This window comes from Numida meleagris, chromosome 5, assembly GCF_002078875.1.
Source record: "Numida meleagris isolate 19003 breed g44 Domestic line chromosome 5, NumMel1.0, whole genome shotgun sequence".
NCBI lineage: Eukaryota > Metazoa > Chordata > Aves > Galliformes > Numididae > Numida > Numida meleagris.
In genome coordinates, this window is record NC_034413.1 from 7,676,306 (window position 1) to 7,691,187 (window position 14,882).

General features: G+C 41.8%; 1 protein-coding gene across 14 annotated transcripts in view; it reads left to right on the plus strand.

Annotated features, from left to right (window-relative positions):
• The window catches only part of ABLIM1 (actin binding LIM protein 1), a 182,419-nt gene that overhangs the window by 64,296 nt on the left and 103,241 nt on the right, over positions 1–14,882 (plus strand). Inside the window, exon 1 of one of the 14 annotated variants that reach the window (XM_021399862.1) lies at positions 7,013–7,168. The exons of the other annotated variants lie outside the window; for them this stretch is intronic. Within the exon in view, the coding sequence (XP_021255537.1) occupies positions 7,153–7,168 (16 nt within the window). The 5' untranslated portion in view covers positions 7,013–7,152. Of the gene's footprint in view, positions 1–7,012; positions 7,169–14,882 lie in introns of those variants that run through there. 14 annotated transcript variants of the gene reach the window in all.

The window sequence follows — 14,882 nt, forward strand, 5'->3', positions numbered from 1 at the left end:
ACTGTCAGCTAAGAACCTAATGGAGTGCACTGATATTTGTCTGGTTTTTTTAATTGTTGTTTTTGAAAAGCATATGATCTTAGTGTCTCGATCCACTTCAGATTTGCAGGAAGCTGCGTTTCTCCCTCCTTGAAATCCCATTCTTCTGGGGACAACTTTACGGTGTTATAGTAGAGATTAATGGGCATTGTGCTGTGTGTTGCATGGCCTGAGCATGTAATTGAGGTCAGGCTGTCACCCTGGGAGCAGGCTGTCTCTCAGGTGCTTTTCAGCACCTCTGGAGATTGGTTGCAAAACCACTGTGTTACCGGTGCTCAGCTGGGGTTCAGCATGAAGGGTCACGTGTGGCTGGTAAGGCTCAGCCAAGCACAGCTAAACTGCTGTCCCTGGGCTCCTGCACTTGCAGAGCTTTTCTAGCAATTACCATCACTGAGTGGGAAACCCTGCTTTCCTCCTGGCTGCACAGTGCCTCGCTGGTACCCTGCTGTTCCATAGCGAGGGCTTGTGCACAAGCTGTGCTTGCAGGTGAAAGTGTTCTCTCTCTCATATTAGGGAAGCTGCTTGCTTCTCTGCCCTTCATTACGGTGACAGTGCTGTTGTGCTTTTGGTCCTGCAATGGTTGCAGGTGTGGAAGAGGTAATTGCTTAGTTCAGCTTTACCTGGACAAAGTTGCTTTTCACTGCTCACCCATTAAATACAAGCAGATGTTCTCACTTGTGCTGCTCCAGGATTCACAGCGAGTGGCACAGCAGGCAAGGTTCGTGTGATTTTGTTGTTTCAGTAGTTATTGTGCTAGGGATAAATTTGCTTCTGAAAATAGCTGAGTACTGGTTTCATGCTGGAGTAAGAAGAATAGCTTCAGCTACTGGTGTTAGGACCTAAAAGTCTTTGGTTCTGTAATTGTGCAAAGACAAAAAAAAAAAAAAAAAGGAAAGAGTTAATTAGAGCTGTCTTTGTCCCCTGCTTGTTTGCAGTATCTCTATTCCTATTTAATCACTGTGCCGTTTTTATTTTAAGTATTCAAACATTTAGTGTCTTCTTATCTGCTGCCCTCATGTTTCTTTTTGTTGTGGGCCAAGTCACTGCCAGTGTTGAAGATCAGCCCGAGCTAATATGCTTAGTAGTACATTGGTGGTTTAGCATTAATCTTCATTAACGTAGCATGGGTTAGGTTAGAGACTGAATTCACCTCTGTAGGACTGGTTGCTGCCTCTCTGCATGAATTGTTTGTTACATCTTATCCAAAAAACATGGAAATTGCAATTCCTACTTCACTATATGGTAGCAGGAAAAATAAGCTAAATTAGCTTTGTGTAGAAAGAAATAATGAAAATGTTGGGGATTTTGTTTCCCATATGGCTATATACAAAGGTAAGAGCAGTGTAAAGATTATTGAGTGGAATTTAAGCCAAATTCTCCTTTGCTTTGTAACTCTGTTATGCTGCTGGGCGCAGGCAGCTGTGGTTGGAGGGAGCGTGTTGTGGCCCCATGAGCTCACTGTTGTTTACAGGAGTGCTCCTCTCTTGCGTCCATCAGTGCAGCTGTATAATCTGCGTGTTTTCACCAGAGAGCTGGGAGCGAAGTGCAGGCAGCTCCCGGGCGGGGGGCAGCAGGCCAGCGCAGCGTGGGACCGGCCCTGTGCTGCTGGTGGGGGCCTGGCCCCTCACTGGTGGGGCGGGTGAAGGAGGTCTGGGCAGGTACATCTGAGGTGCAAGCTGGCTTGAAGCTAAAGATCCTGCTTTTCTGCTGGTGGCTAAAGCACGGGTGGCACTGGGATGGGGAAGAGAGACAAAGCAACTGCTGTTGCTTTTCATCGGAGAGCCGTGCCTTGGGCCTGTGCTCTGGTGTAAATACAGGGACAGTGTATATCCAGTGTCCATAACATGATTTGTCTCATCTTCAGGGACTGTGGACTTCACTCTCATCTGCTTTCTTGGGTGTTCATTGTTGAGGCATACACCGAAGGGTAATGCTCAGTGAGATGCTCTGTCGCATCTCTCCAGTCTGCAGAACACACGGCTTGCTGCTTTGCTCTGCAGATGAGCTGACTGGCAGCAAGCTGCTTCGATCTGTTCTTTCTTGGGCCTCTCATGGAGAAGTTCTTCAGACTCGAGAATCCTTGCCACTGTCCTGCTGATGGCACTGAGCACCAAACTCCCACGACAGGCTGTAGAGGTTATGCTGTACAGTTAATCCAATTCTGAAGTGGATTATCAATATCAAATCTCCTTAACCTTAGGCACGTACAGTAAAGCATGACACTTGTATGTATTCTTTCCTGCCAGGGATTCCTGTCTTCATATAGCATTAGGCAGTAATTGACAGATGGTTACTGACAGTATGTGCACACGTTTGTTTGCAGCAGTACTGGTTGTGATTGTGAATTCTTTAGACTAATTCACTTTATAGTAGGTGAACAGTGACAATTTTGTATGGTAAGCTTTCAATAAACATACTTAGTGTAAACCAATGTCAGTAGGCATTGTTACTGTGCTGTATCTCAGTTCAAATGTCTGCACAGAGCAAAAGTTCGCACGGGTGTTCCTGAAGTATGATCTCCTTTCTAAAGATTAACAGTAACATAAGCAGTGTGGAAGTCAGCTATTATTTATATAATATAAATGCATGTTCAGAGGTAAATATTTCTACGTGTCTACTGTGAGAAAAGTACCCAGCAGTGAGCTTTGTATGCTTTTGGAGCCACTGCTCCAAAGAGGGATAATGTAACCAGCTTTTCTCATCTGTTTCTAAAGAGAAGATGATCTGCAGGTTCCAGGTGCTGTTTACATAAGCTTGTGTGTTCGAAGCTTCTTAATGTTTACAGCAAAGATGAGTGTCTTTGTTTCCTTATTTAGTCTTGAAATAAATTAAACATGACCAGTTTTCTGTTTTATCTATTTTTTTTGCTTTTCTGTTAAGCAGATTAGCGACCTACTAAGTAAATATTGCTTGCAGGAACCTCAGAAAAATCAATTTTTTTTTAAGAAATCCAGACTATTTTATAGATCAAAACCTGTGAAATACCTGATTCCTGAGGATTCTCATTTTTAAACCCTCACATCACCTCAGATTGGAATGAAATACACCACTTTGCTAGATCAAGTGATGCATTTGGCAACTTTTAATTTGTTTTCCTTACTCTGGCACATGATTGTAAGTGCCAGTATGATAGAGTGCTTACATTCAAAATAGCATGATGTTGATGGCAAAGAAAAGAACAGAATAGTGGAAAATTTAAGGATAGGACCCAGCCCATTGGACTTTAATTGCATCAGCCTTATCATCACCAGGCTCCAAGCAGGGCAGCATGGAGAGGAGGTAGGGTGAGCCTGGAGAGGCAATAGAGCAATGCATGCAAGAGCAGTCTTACCGAACATCCAGGAATGAACACCCAGCTATTCAGGCATATGTATGGGAACAGTTTTTTTTCGCGTACAAGCTGAGTTCTGCTCAGCTCTGTGTCTGAAAAGCTCCACTGAAATCATCAGCTTTGCCTGAGTCAGTTGCCTGTTTTCTTTTGAACTGGAGTCCTTAATAAGCTTCTCTGCTTGTGCTGCTTTCAAAGGTTGGAAAATGTGTCAGTTGTCCAAGCGGCTGAGGAAGACACATCAGAGGAACAGACTGCTGGACTGGGGTGCATCTGAGGGGAACAGAAGCCAGGAAATACTTTGTATAGCTTTCAAATGTTGAAACTGAAAACTGTGCTCTTCCACATCAGGACACTGGGACCGCTGCGGGATTGCAAGACATCTCATGTTGACGACATCGTTTTTGTTCTGAGCAGGCATAGTCAGGATAACAACTAAGGCAGCTGGTGTTTTTACAGAGCTCCATTGCTGATGCTTTGGAGAAGTGGCTTTAAACTGACTGGGGCCGTGCAGCGGTGAAGCTGTGGAAACCTGCGGCAGGCTTTGCTGACAGGGCCGTGCCAGGCTTTTTGCTGGAGGGAAAAAGACAGTAATTAGAGGATATTTTCCTGGATGGTATTTAATAGTACAGCTTCTCCCTTTGTGATTTCTAGCAGGCAGTTTCCATCACTGGTGGATCAACAGAAGATATCACTTTTGAAGGAGTTGTATAAAAACTGTGTTTTGATACTCGTAAGCCACGGTCTCATCTATGAAGAATGAGAGCAAGATAAAAATACAAAAGTCAGCTTCTAAATAACAAATCTTAAGTCATGACTAAACTGTGTAGTATCTTAACATGTACTTTTTCAACATTAACACCATACAAGTCAAAGCAAAACACACTGGTTAAAAAGTTTTAAAAGATTTTAATTACAGTACCAACACCTGATCTCTGTATCTTCCTACACTGGAGTCAGTGGCATTTGATTCCTAAAATGTCCAGTCTAACACACCACAGTCTGTATTTTGAAATGTATTTCTGTGTGCATGCTGTAGTCTAATGCTGCAACTTTCCTTGTCCAAGTGACGCGATGAAAGCTTCTATTCAGCGACGGGCGAGATGAGATACGGCAGCGCTAATCTCTAGCACATGTGAGAAATGGAACTAATGAACTCAGAGAACAGAAAGTCCAGATACCAGCAGTCATGCTCTGTGTCCTCAGCTGCTTGAACAAAAACAATGAATGGTAGTCATTGCAGCCCTTTGGAGGGTGTCAGAAGATCTAAGGAAAGAGTTAACAGCATCCATGGATGTAGAGCAAAGACTGTGCTCTGCACATCAGCTCAAATATTTATGAATGAAGGTCAGATGTGGCCCTTCCAAGCTGCAGTCCCCTGACTGTTTACAAAATACCGCTTGAAGAAGAGCACAGCCAGGCTGAGTTACAACCTGACAGTCTGTGTGTGTGTCAGGAATGTGACACAATGAATTCTGTGCAGCCGTGGTGGGGTTGAGCCCAGCCCCACGCTGGGGCTCGGCTGCTATTAATAGCAGCACTCTGAGTCACAGAAACAGCAATGTCCGACTGCCGGGCTGCGCCTCACTTACACGTTAGGCTGCTAACAATAGAAAGCCAGCCGAGGTTTGCTAGAGGATAACTGCTTTTTTCCATACGTGTACCCTAATCTCTGTCAGTCTCTCTTTCTAGTTTATGTATTTATTTATGAAAGAATATCACTGAATAAGATGGATCTTTTGGGTGACGCTGATTCATTCATTTCATTTCTTTCTGTTGTTCTTGGTGGCATTTATACAAAACACTTAGGATTTATTTACTGACAATATTTTTAATGCTGGATGTATGCTCTGATTTTCCAGCATGTATCGGCCATCTGGTTCGCTGGCTGGCTGATGCCTACAGCTAGTTTCTTTATTTCAGTATATCTCTCCCTACATATAGCAGCATTGAGAAGGAATTCTCTCATGGAGGTGCGAGTTCCAAGTCAGATCCAACTCTCACAAAATACAGATTTCTCAAGACGTAGAGGTTCCACTGACTCGGGGCTGTTCATAATGTTTGCTTTAGGGCGCTGTGTAAATTGTTCCTTCACCATGTAACCTAGACCTGATACTGTGCTGAGTTTTGGTCAAATTGAATCTGTAACCAAATGAATTTGCCCATTACCTAGCCCAGAATAGCTCTGTATTCAACCCAACACCCTTCTGCTGAGGTCACCTTTGTCCTTGGCAAGTCACTTCGTTTTCCTTTGTCGTTTTCTCTGCCTCTAAAACAGGTATTAAAATTTACTGCCCAAGGGAAGGCATGCTGGGGTAGGTTTGTGTTGGCAAAGTCACTGGTGGCTGGCTCCAATGAGGAATAAAGTTATTTATAAACAAAGAAAAAGTATTATATAAATACAATAATATTGCTACTTGATACAGGTAGTATAAGTGTATTAAAAATAAAACGTTATGTGCTTTTAATGAGTGTTCAGGATTTTGAGTAATCATATTTCAAGGCTCTTCTCCATCCCTGGGAATAAAAACAGGCTTGCAAAAGTAGAGCTTTGATTCTCACCTGACTCTGAGCTGTTACCTGTTAATAGAAAACAGAAATTTCCCCTGTTTTGCTATAAGACAATGAGACTTGGCAGAATTGTAAAGGGTTTGTTTGTATGGTTTCTAACCTCAGCGTACTGAGCAGTCATTCTCTGGTAGTGTTTAGTGCCTGAAAAACCAAGACTTGGAAGGTTGGTTTGATGTCCAGACTCAACAGTGGTGAGGTGCTGGGTGCTGAGATTCACCCTAGCAGTGCTGCTGGTTCACTACACTGCTCTTCTCAATTCTGTGAATACTTACAGCTGTCATCCCAAAAGGAGTCACAGAAGAGAAGCTGGAGCTTCCAGGTGTTTGGTGACTCAGAGTATTTGACTCACTGCAACTTGGCTATGCTTCTAAACCCAGGTGCTCACTGGGCTTGCAGTTCTGATTTTCATTTTATTTCTTATTTCAGGTAGTGAGTAGGGTCAGTACTCCCAAATTGCAGGTATTATGTGTGTTGCTGTGTTCTGTACCATGGGCAGGGGACATTGGGAGATTATTTATGACTCTGCTTCGTGGTCTAGTAATTGCCAGTTGGTAACAGTTTAAAATTAAAACCGGGAGTGGATAGAGTTCTCACCAGTGAAAATCCACTGTGCTGCAGCCCTGCCTCAGCGTTTGCCTGTGTTCATCTTGTATTTCCCTTTCTCACCCTGGCTCCGCTTGAGCAAATAAAATTTAAAAACCCTCCTAGAAAGCGCTTCAGCTCTGCGTGTGTTTGAGCAGCTCCCCTCTTTTCTCCCACGTCTTCTCACTGTCGGCCTTTTGCCAGTCGCTCGGGAGCAGATTATTGCCAGCTCAGTTCCGCGAGGGTAGAGGAATGCAAGGTGGTGTCAGCGCTGGGAGCCGCGGCCATGGAATCCGGCATTTGTTACGCAGCAGCAGCTGAAGCTGGTTGTCTCGGCACAAGGGGCAGAGTCCACACACGGGGTAGGAGCTGCAGGGAAAGACCACCGTGGGAGAAGATAAGAGGCACACAAAGAAGAGAGACAAGGCGAGCGATAGCACTGCATCCGATCTGGTGGGAAATCTGAGGAAGATAATTATCTGGGATAAGCTCCCTCTTTCTTTTTTCTTTTCCTGTTCTTTTTTTTTTTTTTTTTTAAATCCATCTCAACCGAACGCTGCTGGAAAAGAGATTGTGTTTAAATTTCTTCAGCTGATTCTTGCTGCTTCCACTACGAAGAAAATTTCTTTGCCATGGTGAAAGAAAAAGGTAATTCTGTTTATTGATAGCCTGGAACTGAGAAGACCTAGTGTGCCAGCCACAATTACCTGAGGTTTAAACCTTCACATTTAAAATGAAGCATGTCTTCATTGACAGTTTTCCTTTCTGTAGATGTGATGTGCCAAAGCTGCAGTGAGTTGCTTTGATTGTCTTTGTACCTGTTTTCGTAAAGGTAGAATCCAGAACACACCTGAATGAAGGTGTTTGCACAGCTGAGTTCCTTCTGAGGGTGTATGCATCTTTTTTTGTATGTTATACCTCAAGTTTGCTATTGATGGCTTGTTACCTGTGTTAGTCACAGCAGTTAGCTTAATTTTTAAGATAAACACATTCAGCAAGCCTGGGCATGACATGGTCATGCCTTACCTTTTAATGAAGGTGTGAGTTATATGGGAATTATGGGAATCATGTGGGAATTTTGCAGCAGTAAATTACACGTGTTTCAGTTTTGCCTGTAAGTAACATGTTAAGCCTGCTACAGAAGCTGGTTGAAGAATTTAAGTGTCGTCGTGGAGTCTTTCCTCACAGTAAGAGCAGCCTGTGCTGTTTATTGCGTTGTGAAGATGTGAAATACATCCACAATTATGTTTGAGTAGTGGGCTGGATGTGCTTTTGGAGCATTGTATTATCACGGAGTCAGACTTACCCTCTGTTTTATGAAGAGCAGGATCTGTGTTTACTTTTCTGACGGCTCTGTGAAAGATCACATGTGATAAATTCAAAGTAGGTAAGAAACAAAAAAGTAGTTATGTTGGATGAGATTGAGTAGTTTTTCAACTGTGAACACTTGCATTATAATTTCATGCTATGAATGAAATAAATAGAGTGAATTTAGCCTCATTGGGTTTACATTGGAGTGAGTAGGACAAAATCCTCAGTAGTCTGCCATATTGTATCAGGTAGATGGAGAGTTGCAGTCATAAGCATTATTCAGGCTACAGATGAGTTTTGTTGATGAGAAGTGTAAGTAGTACTGGCTACTTAGCAGATCTGAGATCCATTACTCAAGGTTCGCAGGATCATTTTTATAATATCACAGTGTTGAGCTGTTGACCTGCTGCCAGTGTCAGTAAGCCATACCAGGGATGGTTTATGAAACAGTTTCATCCCAAGCCCTTGAAGCTGTAACTTTCAAAGATTTCGTATCATTGAGATAGTTACACTTCTCATCTTTTCAGGAAAGTGTATTACCATTCAGTTTATAATAATTGTTGATTGCTTTCTAAAATACACTTTGAAAGTAGGCTGCCGATGTTCTTGAAATGCGCACTAGATACATGGAGTAGTTTTAGCAGTCAGTACATTTCTGCTCCCCATCCAGCTGATGCGCAGTTGGTCCAACTTCTCACGGAAGCAATCTGTAAACAGTATTTACAGGTGAAAGTTGTCATATAGCTGTAAGGAAATTAAAACAAGCCTGCCATTTTCATTTAAAGGAATAAGGAAACAAAGTACTAACTTAATGGAAAATGCTGACAATAGACAGCAAAGTCTTGTATTTAAATTGATCTATTTCCCTCAACCAGTCATCCTCATGATCACCTCCACTCTCCCACCAATTCAGTAGCTGGTAATATTGATGTTGGGTATAAAATTTGTCTTCTGTTTGCACAAGTCATACGCTAAAAGAATGAACTGCTGTCTTTAAGTTTGTGGTACAGTTACTGATAGTTGCATCATTGCTGCACGATGAGAAATGTTAATGCCATTTGGTATTTTTTCTGCTACAAATATAATTCTCTGGAGTGATACCCTTGCAAAATGCAGGGCAGTATAGTACCATGGATTGGCTCTCTTCCAGCCACTGCAGAAATTCTTGTTTCTAACAAGCTAAAAATGCATTCAGTCCAGTATCGGTTTGTTGACATGTTAACGAGGCACTGGAGGGGCTGGTTTCAACTAGAAAAATGTAATTCCAATTCACTGAAGTGCAAAGTGGTTAGTAACAGTTTTTAGCGAATTAGCATGCTTCATTATGTTCATATTGTGGAATGATTTCAGTGTCTGCCTGGTCAATTCGCATACCAACAAAAAAATCCTGAGGCCAGGGTATTTTCTGCTGACACCAAATGGCGCTTCCTAAATGATGGATGTTTGACTGATGCCACATTTTAATGCCTCTGACTGTTCACTTACTCCTGTGGAATTATGAGCCCTTATTATTTAGTTATTTAGATAAAATTATTGTCATTGTCTTGCAGCCAAAGACAATTTACTCTTTTTATATCCTGCAACAGGAGGAATGCTTACTATGCATATCTGTATCTTGTTAACTCTTCCGCAGTTTAAAACTCACAAGGAGTGATCAGCGTTCTTAGTGCTTAGGTCGATGATTGAGCTTTGAGTCCACGTGGCTGGATAGCATATATTGTCAGAGCTTCATTTTGACCTTCATTACATCACAGTAACTGAGGATTTAGCCCTGATTCTTGATTTCCTGTCCTAGCACTCATCTGCTGGCCTGTGGAAACGTACTGGGAATCAGCCTTTTAGCTGATGAACTCTTGGACTGGGTTGTAGATGAACCAACCTATGGAAGTGGAGTAATATCTATTTGTGCCAAATTTCTCCACGCTTGGAAGAATCAGAGAAAAAATGGGAAGGGCTGAAGACTTTTAGGGTTTGTGAAGTAGTACAGAGGCCTATGATTTCTGTTCAGGATGTGCTGCTCCTCTTGAAGGGTAGGTGCCAGCACCTGCTGGGTATTAGGCTGCAGTAAGCTAGGTCACGTTTGCAGCTTCTCACAAATGTCTCTGTAGACATACAGTTGGTAATGACTTTCCCAGTAAATAGCACAGAAAGCATAGCTCACCAAAATGTTAACATTTCCTGTATAATGTGGCTTCTGGTCTAATTAAGTCTTGCGGAGATACTTCTATCTTTTTTTTCATACCACTGATAAAGCATGTTATTGATAACCCTTAAGGTTATAACCAAGAGGGCTGTTTTTCTGCTTGCAGTAGCTCCAGTCTTGCCCTCTCTTCCATTCACATATCCCAAAAACCACAAGTCTCCAAGCAGCTTTTATTCTTCCTTTTTCCCTAGAAATAAATTGGGCTGTTTGCGGTGGGGCTGTACTTGAAAAGCATGCAAAATGCTGCCTCTGTGTTAATTTCAGAGTGTTCTCTGGCTGGATCATTCTCTCCAATGCTCTGTTTATTTGCGGTCTCAACATTTATTTCCAGTGTGAATGAAGGAAATGTTAAACAATGGGATCTGGGTCCTGGTGCTGTCTCTGCGTTGTGGGTAGTAATGAAAAATAGTCTTGATCTGAACTCATGACTTTGGAACTTTTATCCCCAGGTGACCAGGGAAAGTCTCCAAGCTTGTTGCTTTTGGAGCATCTGACAAGATAATGCATTTACACTTTGTCAGGGAGGACTGGGGAGTTTTGTTTTCATTGGTTTACTTTGCTTTACATTTACTTGTGCTTGACAGTTTACTTTAGGGGCTAGGTGTTTGGGGATTTGTTATGGTTAAGTCAGTGTGCTAACTTGGACAAGCCACAAAAAAGGCATTTTATAAATATGCCTAGTATTCTTGTAGTTAAGGTAGTAAACTACAAAGCAGTTCTGTGTTAGGGACTTCTAAGTTGACCTTGGGGAAGTAATTTGATCTCTCCCTGTGTTAGTTAATCTGTTAAATGAGGATAAGAACATTCCTCTTGTCTGCCTTGATTATTTGAATTAGAGGTCTTTGGAGCAGAGTTTCTTTTTCCTTGTGATAGATGTGAAAAGTAATCTTAGTTCTGGGTTTTAGCTGCTACCATTTGACAAAAAAAAAAAAAAAAAATCAGTGGTATGTGAAATATCTTGTAAACATCTTGTTACTTTTTAACCCAAAACAGCTCTAAAGGAATTATGCTTTTATTGGCAAATTTATGGTATTGCTTGTTCTCCACTTTCTCTTTCTAGATTTATTTTTAATCTTGGGTTTCAAATTGCGGTTCTGGTGTTGAGCACTGACACTGAGTGAAACAAAAATAACCAAAGAGCTGCCTGTTCAGGCACTGCATGCTTGCTGAAGTTTTTGTGTTTTGGTATTTTTGTTTTTTAAGTAGCACTTAGTTCACACCAGGGCATGAATATTCAAGTCCCAAGAGTAAGGCAAGTGCAGTCCCACCATGCCTGGTGGCTTCCCATGTTCCCAGCAGTGAAATTCCATACATTCCTTGCATCCCAGTTGCTTGTACAAGCAGTGCTCTCAAGGTATGTTGGCAGCTATTTTATGTGGAGAAGCGGGGAGCCCTTTTGCCATTGATCTCACTGGAGGGGAGGGCTTAGTGGCTTTAGGGGTTAAATTCCAGACCACAGAGTTCATGCTTCAGATGGTGGTAGAGGCAATTAAGCTGTTCCTTTTTTGAGAACAGACATGGGGAGCATCACAGGCCAAGAAAACTATTTTGTGTTGGAGAGTTGCAATCAATTTAACTTACTGTCAATTAACAGGCTTTTAATTACTGATTCTTCTACTGTAAAATGAAAAGAAAAAAAAAAAACCAAAAAACACAATCAGAGAAACATATCTTGGCTTCTCTCCTTCCTGCTTTCTGGTCTCCTGTCCTCATATCGCACCTTATGCTGTGTCTTAGCTTCCCTCCTGCTCTGACGTCTCCCACTGAACACCTGTCCTTTTGACATTTACCATCCTTTGTTAAGTACATTTTTGCAGAGGTGCTGCGTGCTCCTCTGATTGTTTTGATGCATGATGGGTCCATTTTGTCCATTGCTGAGCTGGCTGCGAGTGTGACCAGTCCTTGGCAACGTCCTGCACTAGGCACCCCAGCACCACCCCGCCTCCATCCTCTGCTACTTATGCTTGGTACAAGTGAGTAGACTGCAGATCATGTTATTGGATGTTTTGGATGAGAATTTGAAAGGCAAGGCTTTTAAAGACACTGGCACTTGCGTGGTATAGGGAAATGGAACGCGTTTTAAAATATGTTAAATGATGGACAAGAAATATTTTTCTACAGGGGAGGCAGGAAGCTTGGTGGGAAGGAACATGTAGGTGAGGACAGCGTGGTAATTTAGCCTGCCACTGTAGGAGAATCAGTCCTCTCTGTGAAAAATGAGTGCATCACAGGGAAAAAGACCAAGTTCTTCTAATCAAAATGTGCTGCGTCCTTTGGGTGGGAGAAACCAGGGAAAAGGATTTGATTGTTTCTGGGGGCAAACCATAACTAATTTAGAAAGGATTATTTATAACAAACTTGGTTTTTCCCCTAGAGAACAGTCACTGTCCCCAAAAGGATGATTAATCCTTGCCTTCACTGAGCCTGGATAGCTTTCAGGCTCATTGGGGATCTGGCTGTGGAGAACTCTTAGGCACTGTCTTAAGCCTATTCTGTTCTGCAGAGTATCTCATTGAGTCTAATTGAATCACTGGGATTTAAAGCTAAGTAAGTGCTTTGGGGTTGTCTCAAAGTTGGGCTCCACTGGGGGGAGGGCTGTGTGATATTTCTGTAGCAAAGTCCCATCTTTCATTGATGGCAATCGTTTTTGTGGTGTATGTTTGCTGCATTACTGTGTAGGACACGATGAGAGAAATAACACTGTATTTTATAGCACTTTGTGATTAGCCCATATACATCCAGAAATGACACATGCTTTCTATAGCTCAGCAGCTCATGTTATTTGTTGTTGTATTACATATTGACTGGAAAACAGAAGCAGGAAAGCTGAGGAATCTCCTCAAAGCTGCATAGCAAGGAGCAAGTGCTAGAATAAGAGTCCAACAAAGTAATGCCGACTGTTTAGAAGTGAAATGTTGTTGCATTTCTGCTGTACGAAGGCATGGTTCTGTAAACAGCATCACCAGGGCAGCTCTCTACTTTGTTCTGTAATTCCCAGTGCTCTTAGCACCAGTTTGATATCACAGAAGTTGGTATAATCTATGTGGCATGTTGTGAAACTTGGTGTTAGCTTAGGGTCCTAAAATGATAGCACTGTGAAGAAGCGATCCAAATAGAAATGCAGCCTTGCAGAACAATGGGAGCTATCTGTTGTTACTGTTAAGCCAAACAAAAGCCAATCAATGGTTTGTGTATTCAAAGAAGCAGTTGTATTTCTTTGTTGTTACTTTTTTCTTTTCTTCCAAAGACACCTGGAAGCATCTTCGATGAATTTGAGAGTCTGCTTGCTATCTACCACCCAGTGCCAGGCAGAGGTACTTGGCTAAGGACAGGTCTCTGCAAGGGGAGGAAACCCTTGTAGGAAACCCTTGATGCGAGTGCTGGTTGCTGAGTGATATTTTACTACAGATTCTGTTTTGAAAGATCTTCTTTGTGACAGCCCTGTTTCTGTGCAGGCTTTTCCCCATTTTTCATACACACATCAGATTGCAGTAATGGTATGTCACTATACAGATACCAAAAGTCCTCTGGGAGACCGGTGTCTTAAGTAGGTCAGTGGCTGTCCTTAGAAAATCTTTGGGATAAAAAGCAGGAGAACTGATTTTTAAAGTTAGCATTTCAATATTTTCTTACTTTAGAAGGGAATTTAATTCTTCTTACTGTATGGAATATTTCTGATAGCCTTAAAAAGGAAGCTTAAGGGGGGACTCAAACTAGAGTTCATTGCTGCTGCCTAAAATCCATGAGTGGATTGCTGTTAAGGTAACCCAGAGGACCATTTGTTGAGTGCTGCTACAGATAAATAGCACTCATCAGTAAGATAAATTTCCATGCTCTTTGGAAAAAGCCATTGCTTTTTCTGCTAACTTCAGCAATATTCTTTGCACAGCCTTGAGGACTCACAGTGAATCATTTGACACTTCTTATAATTCATTGTTTTCAGTGAGATTTTGATACAGACATCAAGTGAGATGAATTAGATGGTTGCTTGGAGTACTCTTAGGAGCTCCTGAATTTCTAATTTGCTCTGTTAGAAAGAAGAAGGGTAAAAAAAAAAAGACATCTTTGAGGTGGTAACTGGATCTTTTTGTGTACAAAATGTTGAAGGCATGTATCAAACAAAATGATTTTTACTACTTTCCTGGCTGAGACGATTGCTGTGTTAAATAGATTTGCAGGTGTTAGGTGTGAGAAACAGTTGTTTATCTCCAGCCCTTTAATAAGGAGATTGGAAGGGTGAATTAATTATCTTGAAATAAGCGAAGCTGTGGATGCCTCATCACTAGAGATGTTCAAGTCCAGGCTGATGGGGCCTGGGCAACCAAAGTGTGGCTGGCAACCCTGCCCATGCTGGGGGGTTGCAAGTAGGTGAGTTTTAAGGTCCCTTCCAACCCAAGCCATTCTGTGAAGTAGAAATCAGTTATATAAACTAATGTGGAGAACTTAATGCTGGAGTGAGGAAGATCTAAAGCTGTTCTCAAGATACAAAGCTTTTCTCAGAACATTTGATTTGGCAGTCTGGGTTCACTGTTACTTTATATTCTAATTTGTATCATGATCTATTTACATGAAAAATTACTTTGTACTCATGTGGAAACAGGGCAGTCTAAAATGACTTCATGCTTCTGCCCTTTGGTTTGTTAACTACCTACCCAGTAACCCCTCTGTTAACAACCAGGTTGAGTAATGTAGTTTTTAATTCAAAGACTGGCTTAACTTAGTCTGTAAATCTTTTATTTCATTCCTTGGGTGACATCTATGTATGTGGTATAACTACTTTACAGATATTTAGGAATGTAACTGAATACCAGTTTTCTTATTTAAAAATAGTGTGTTTCATCTTTTCTT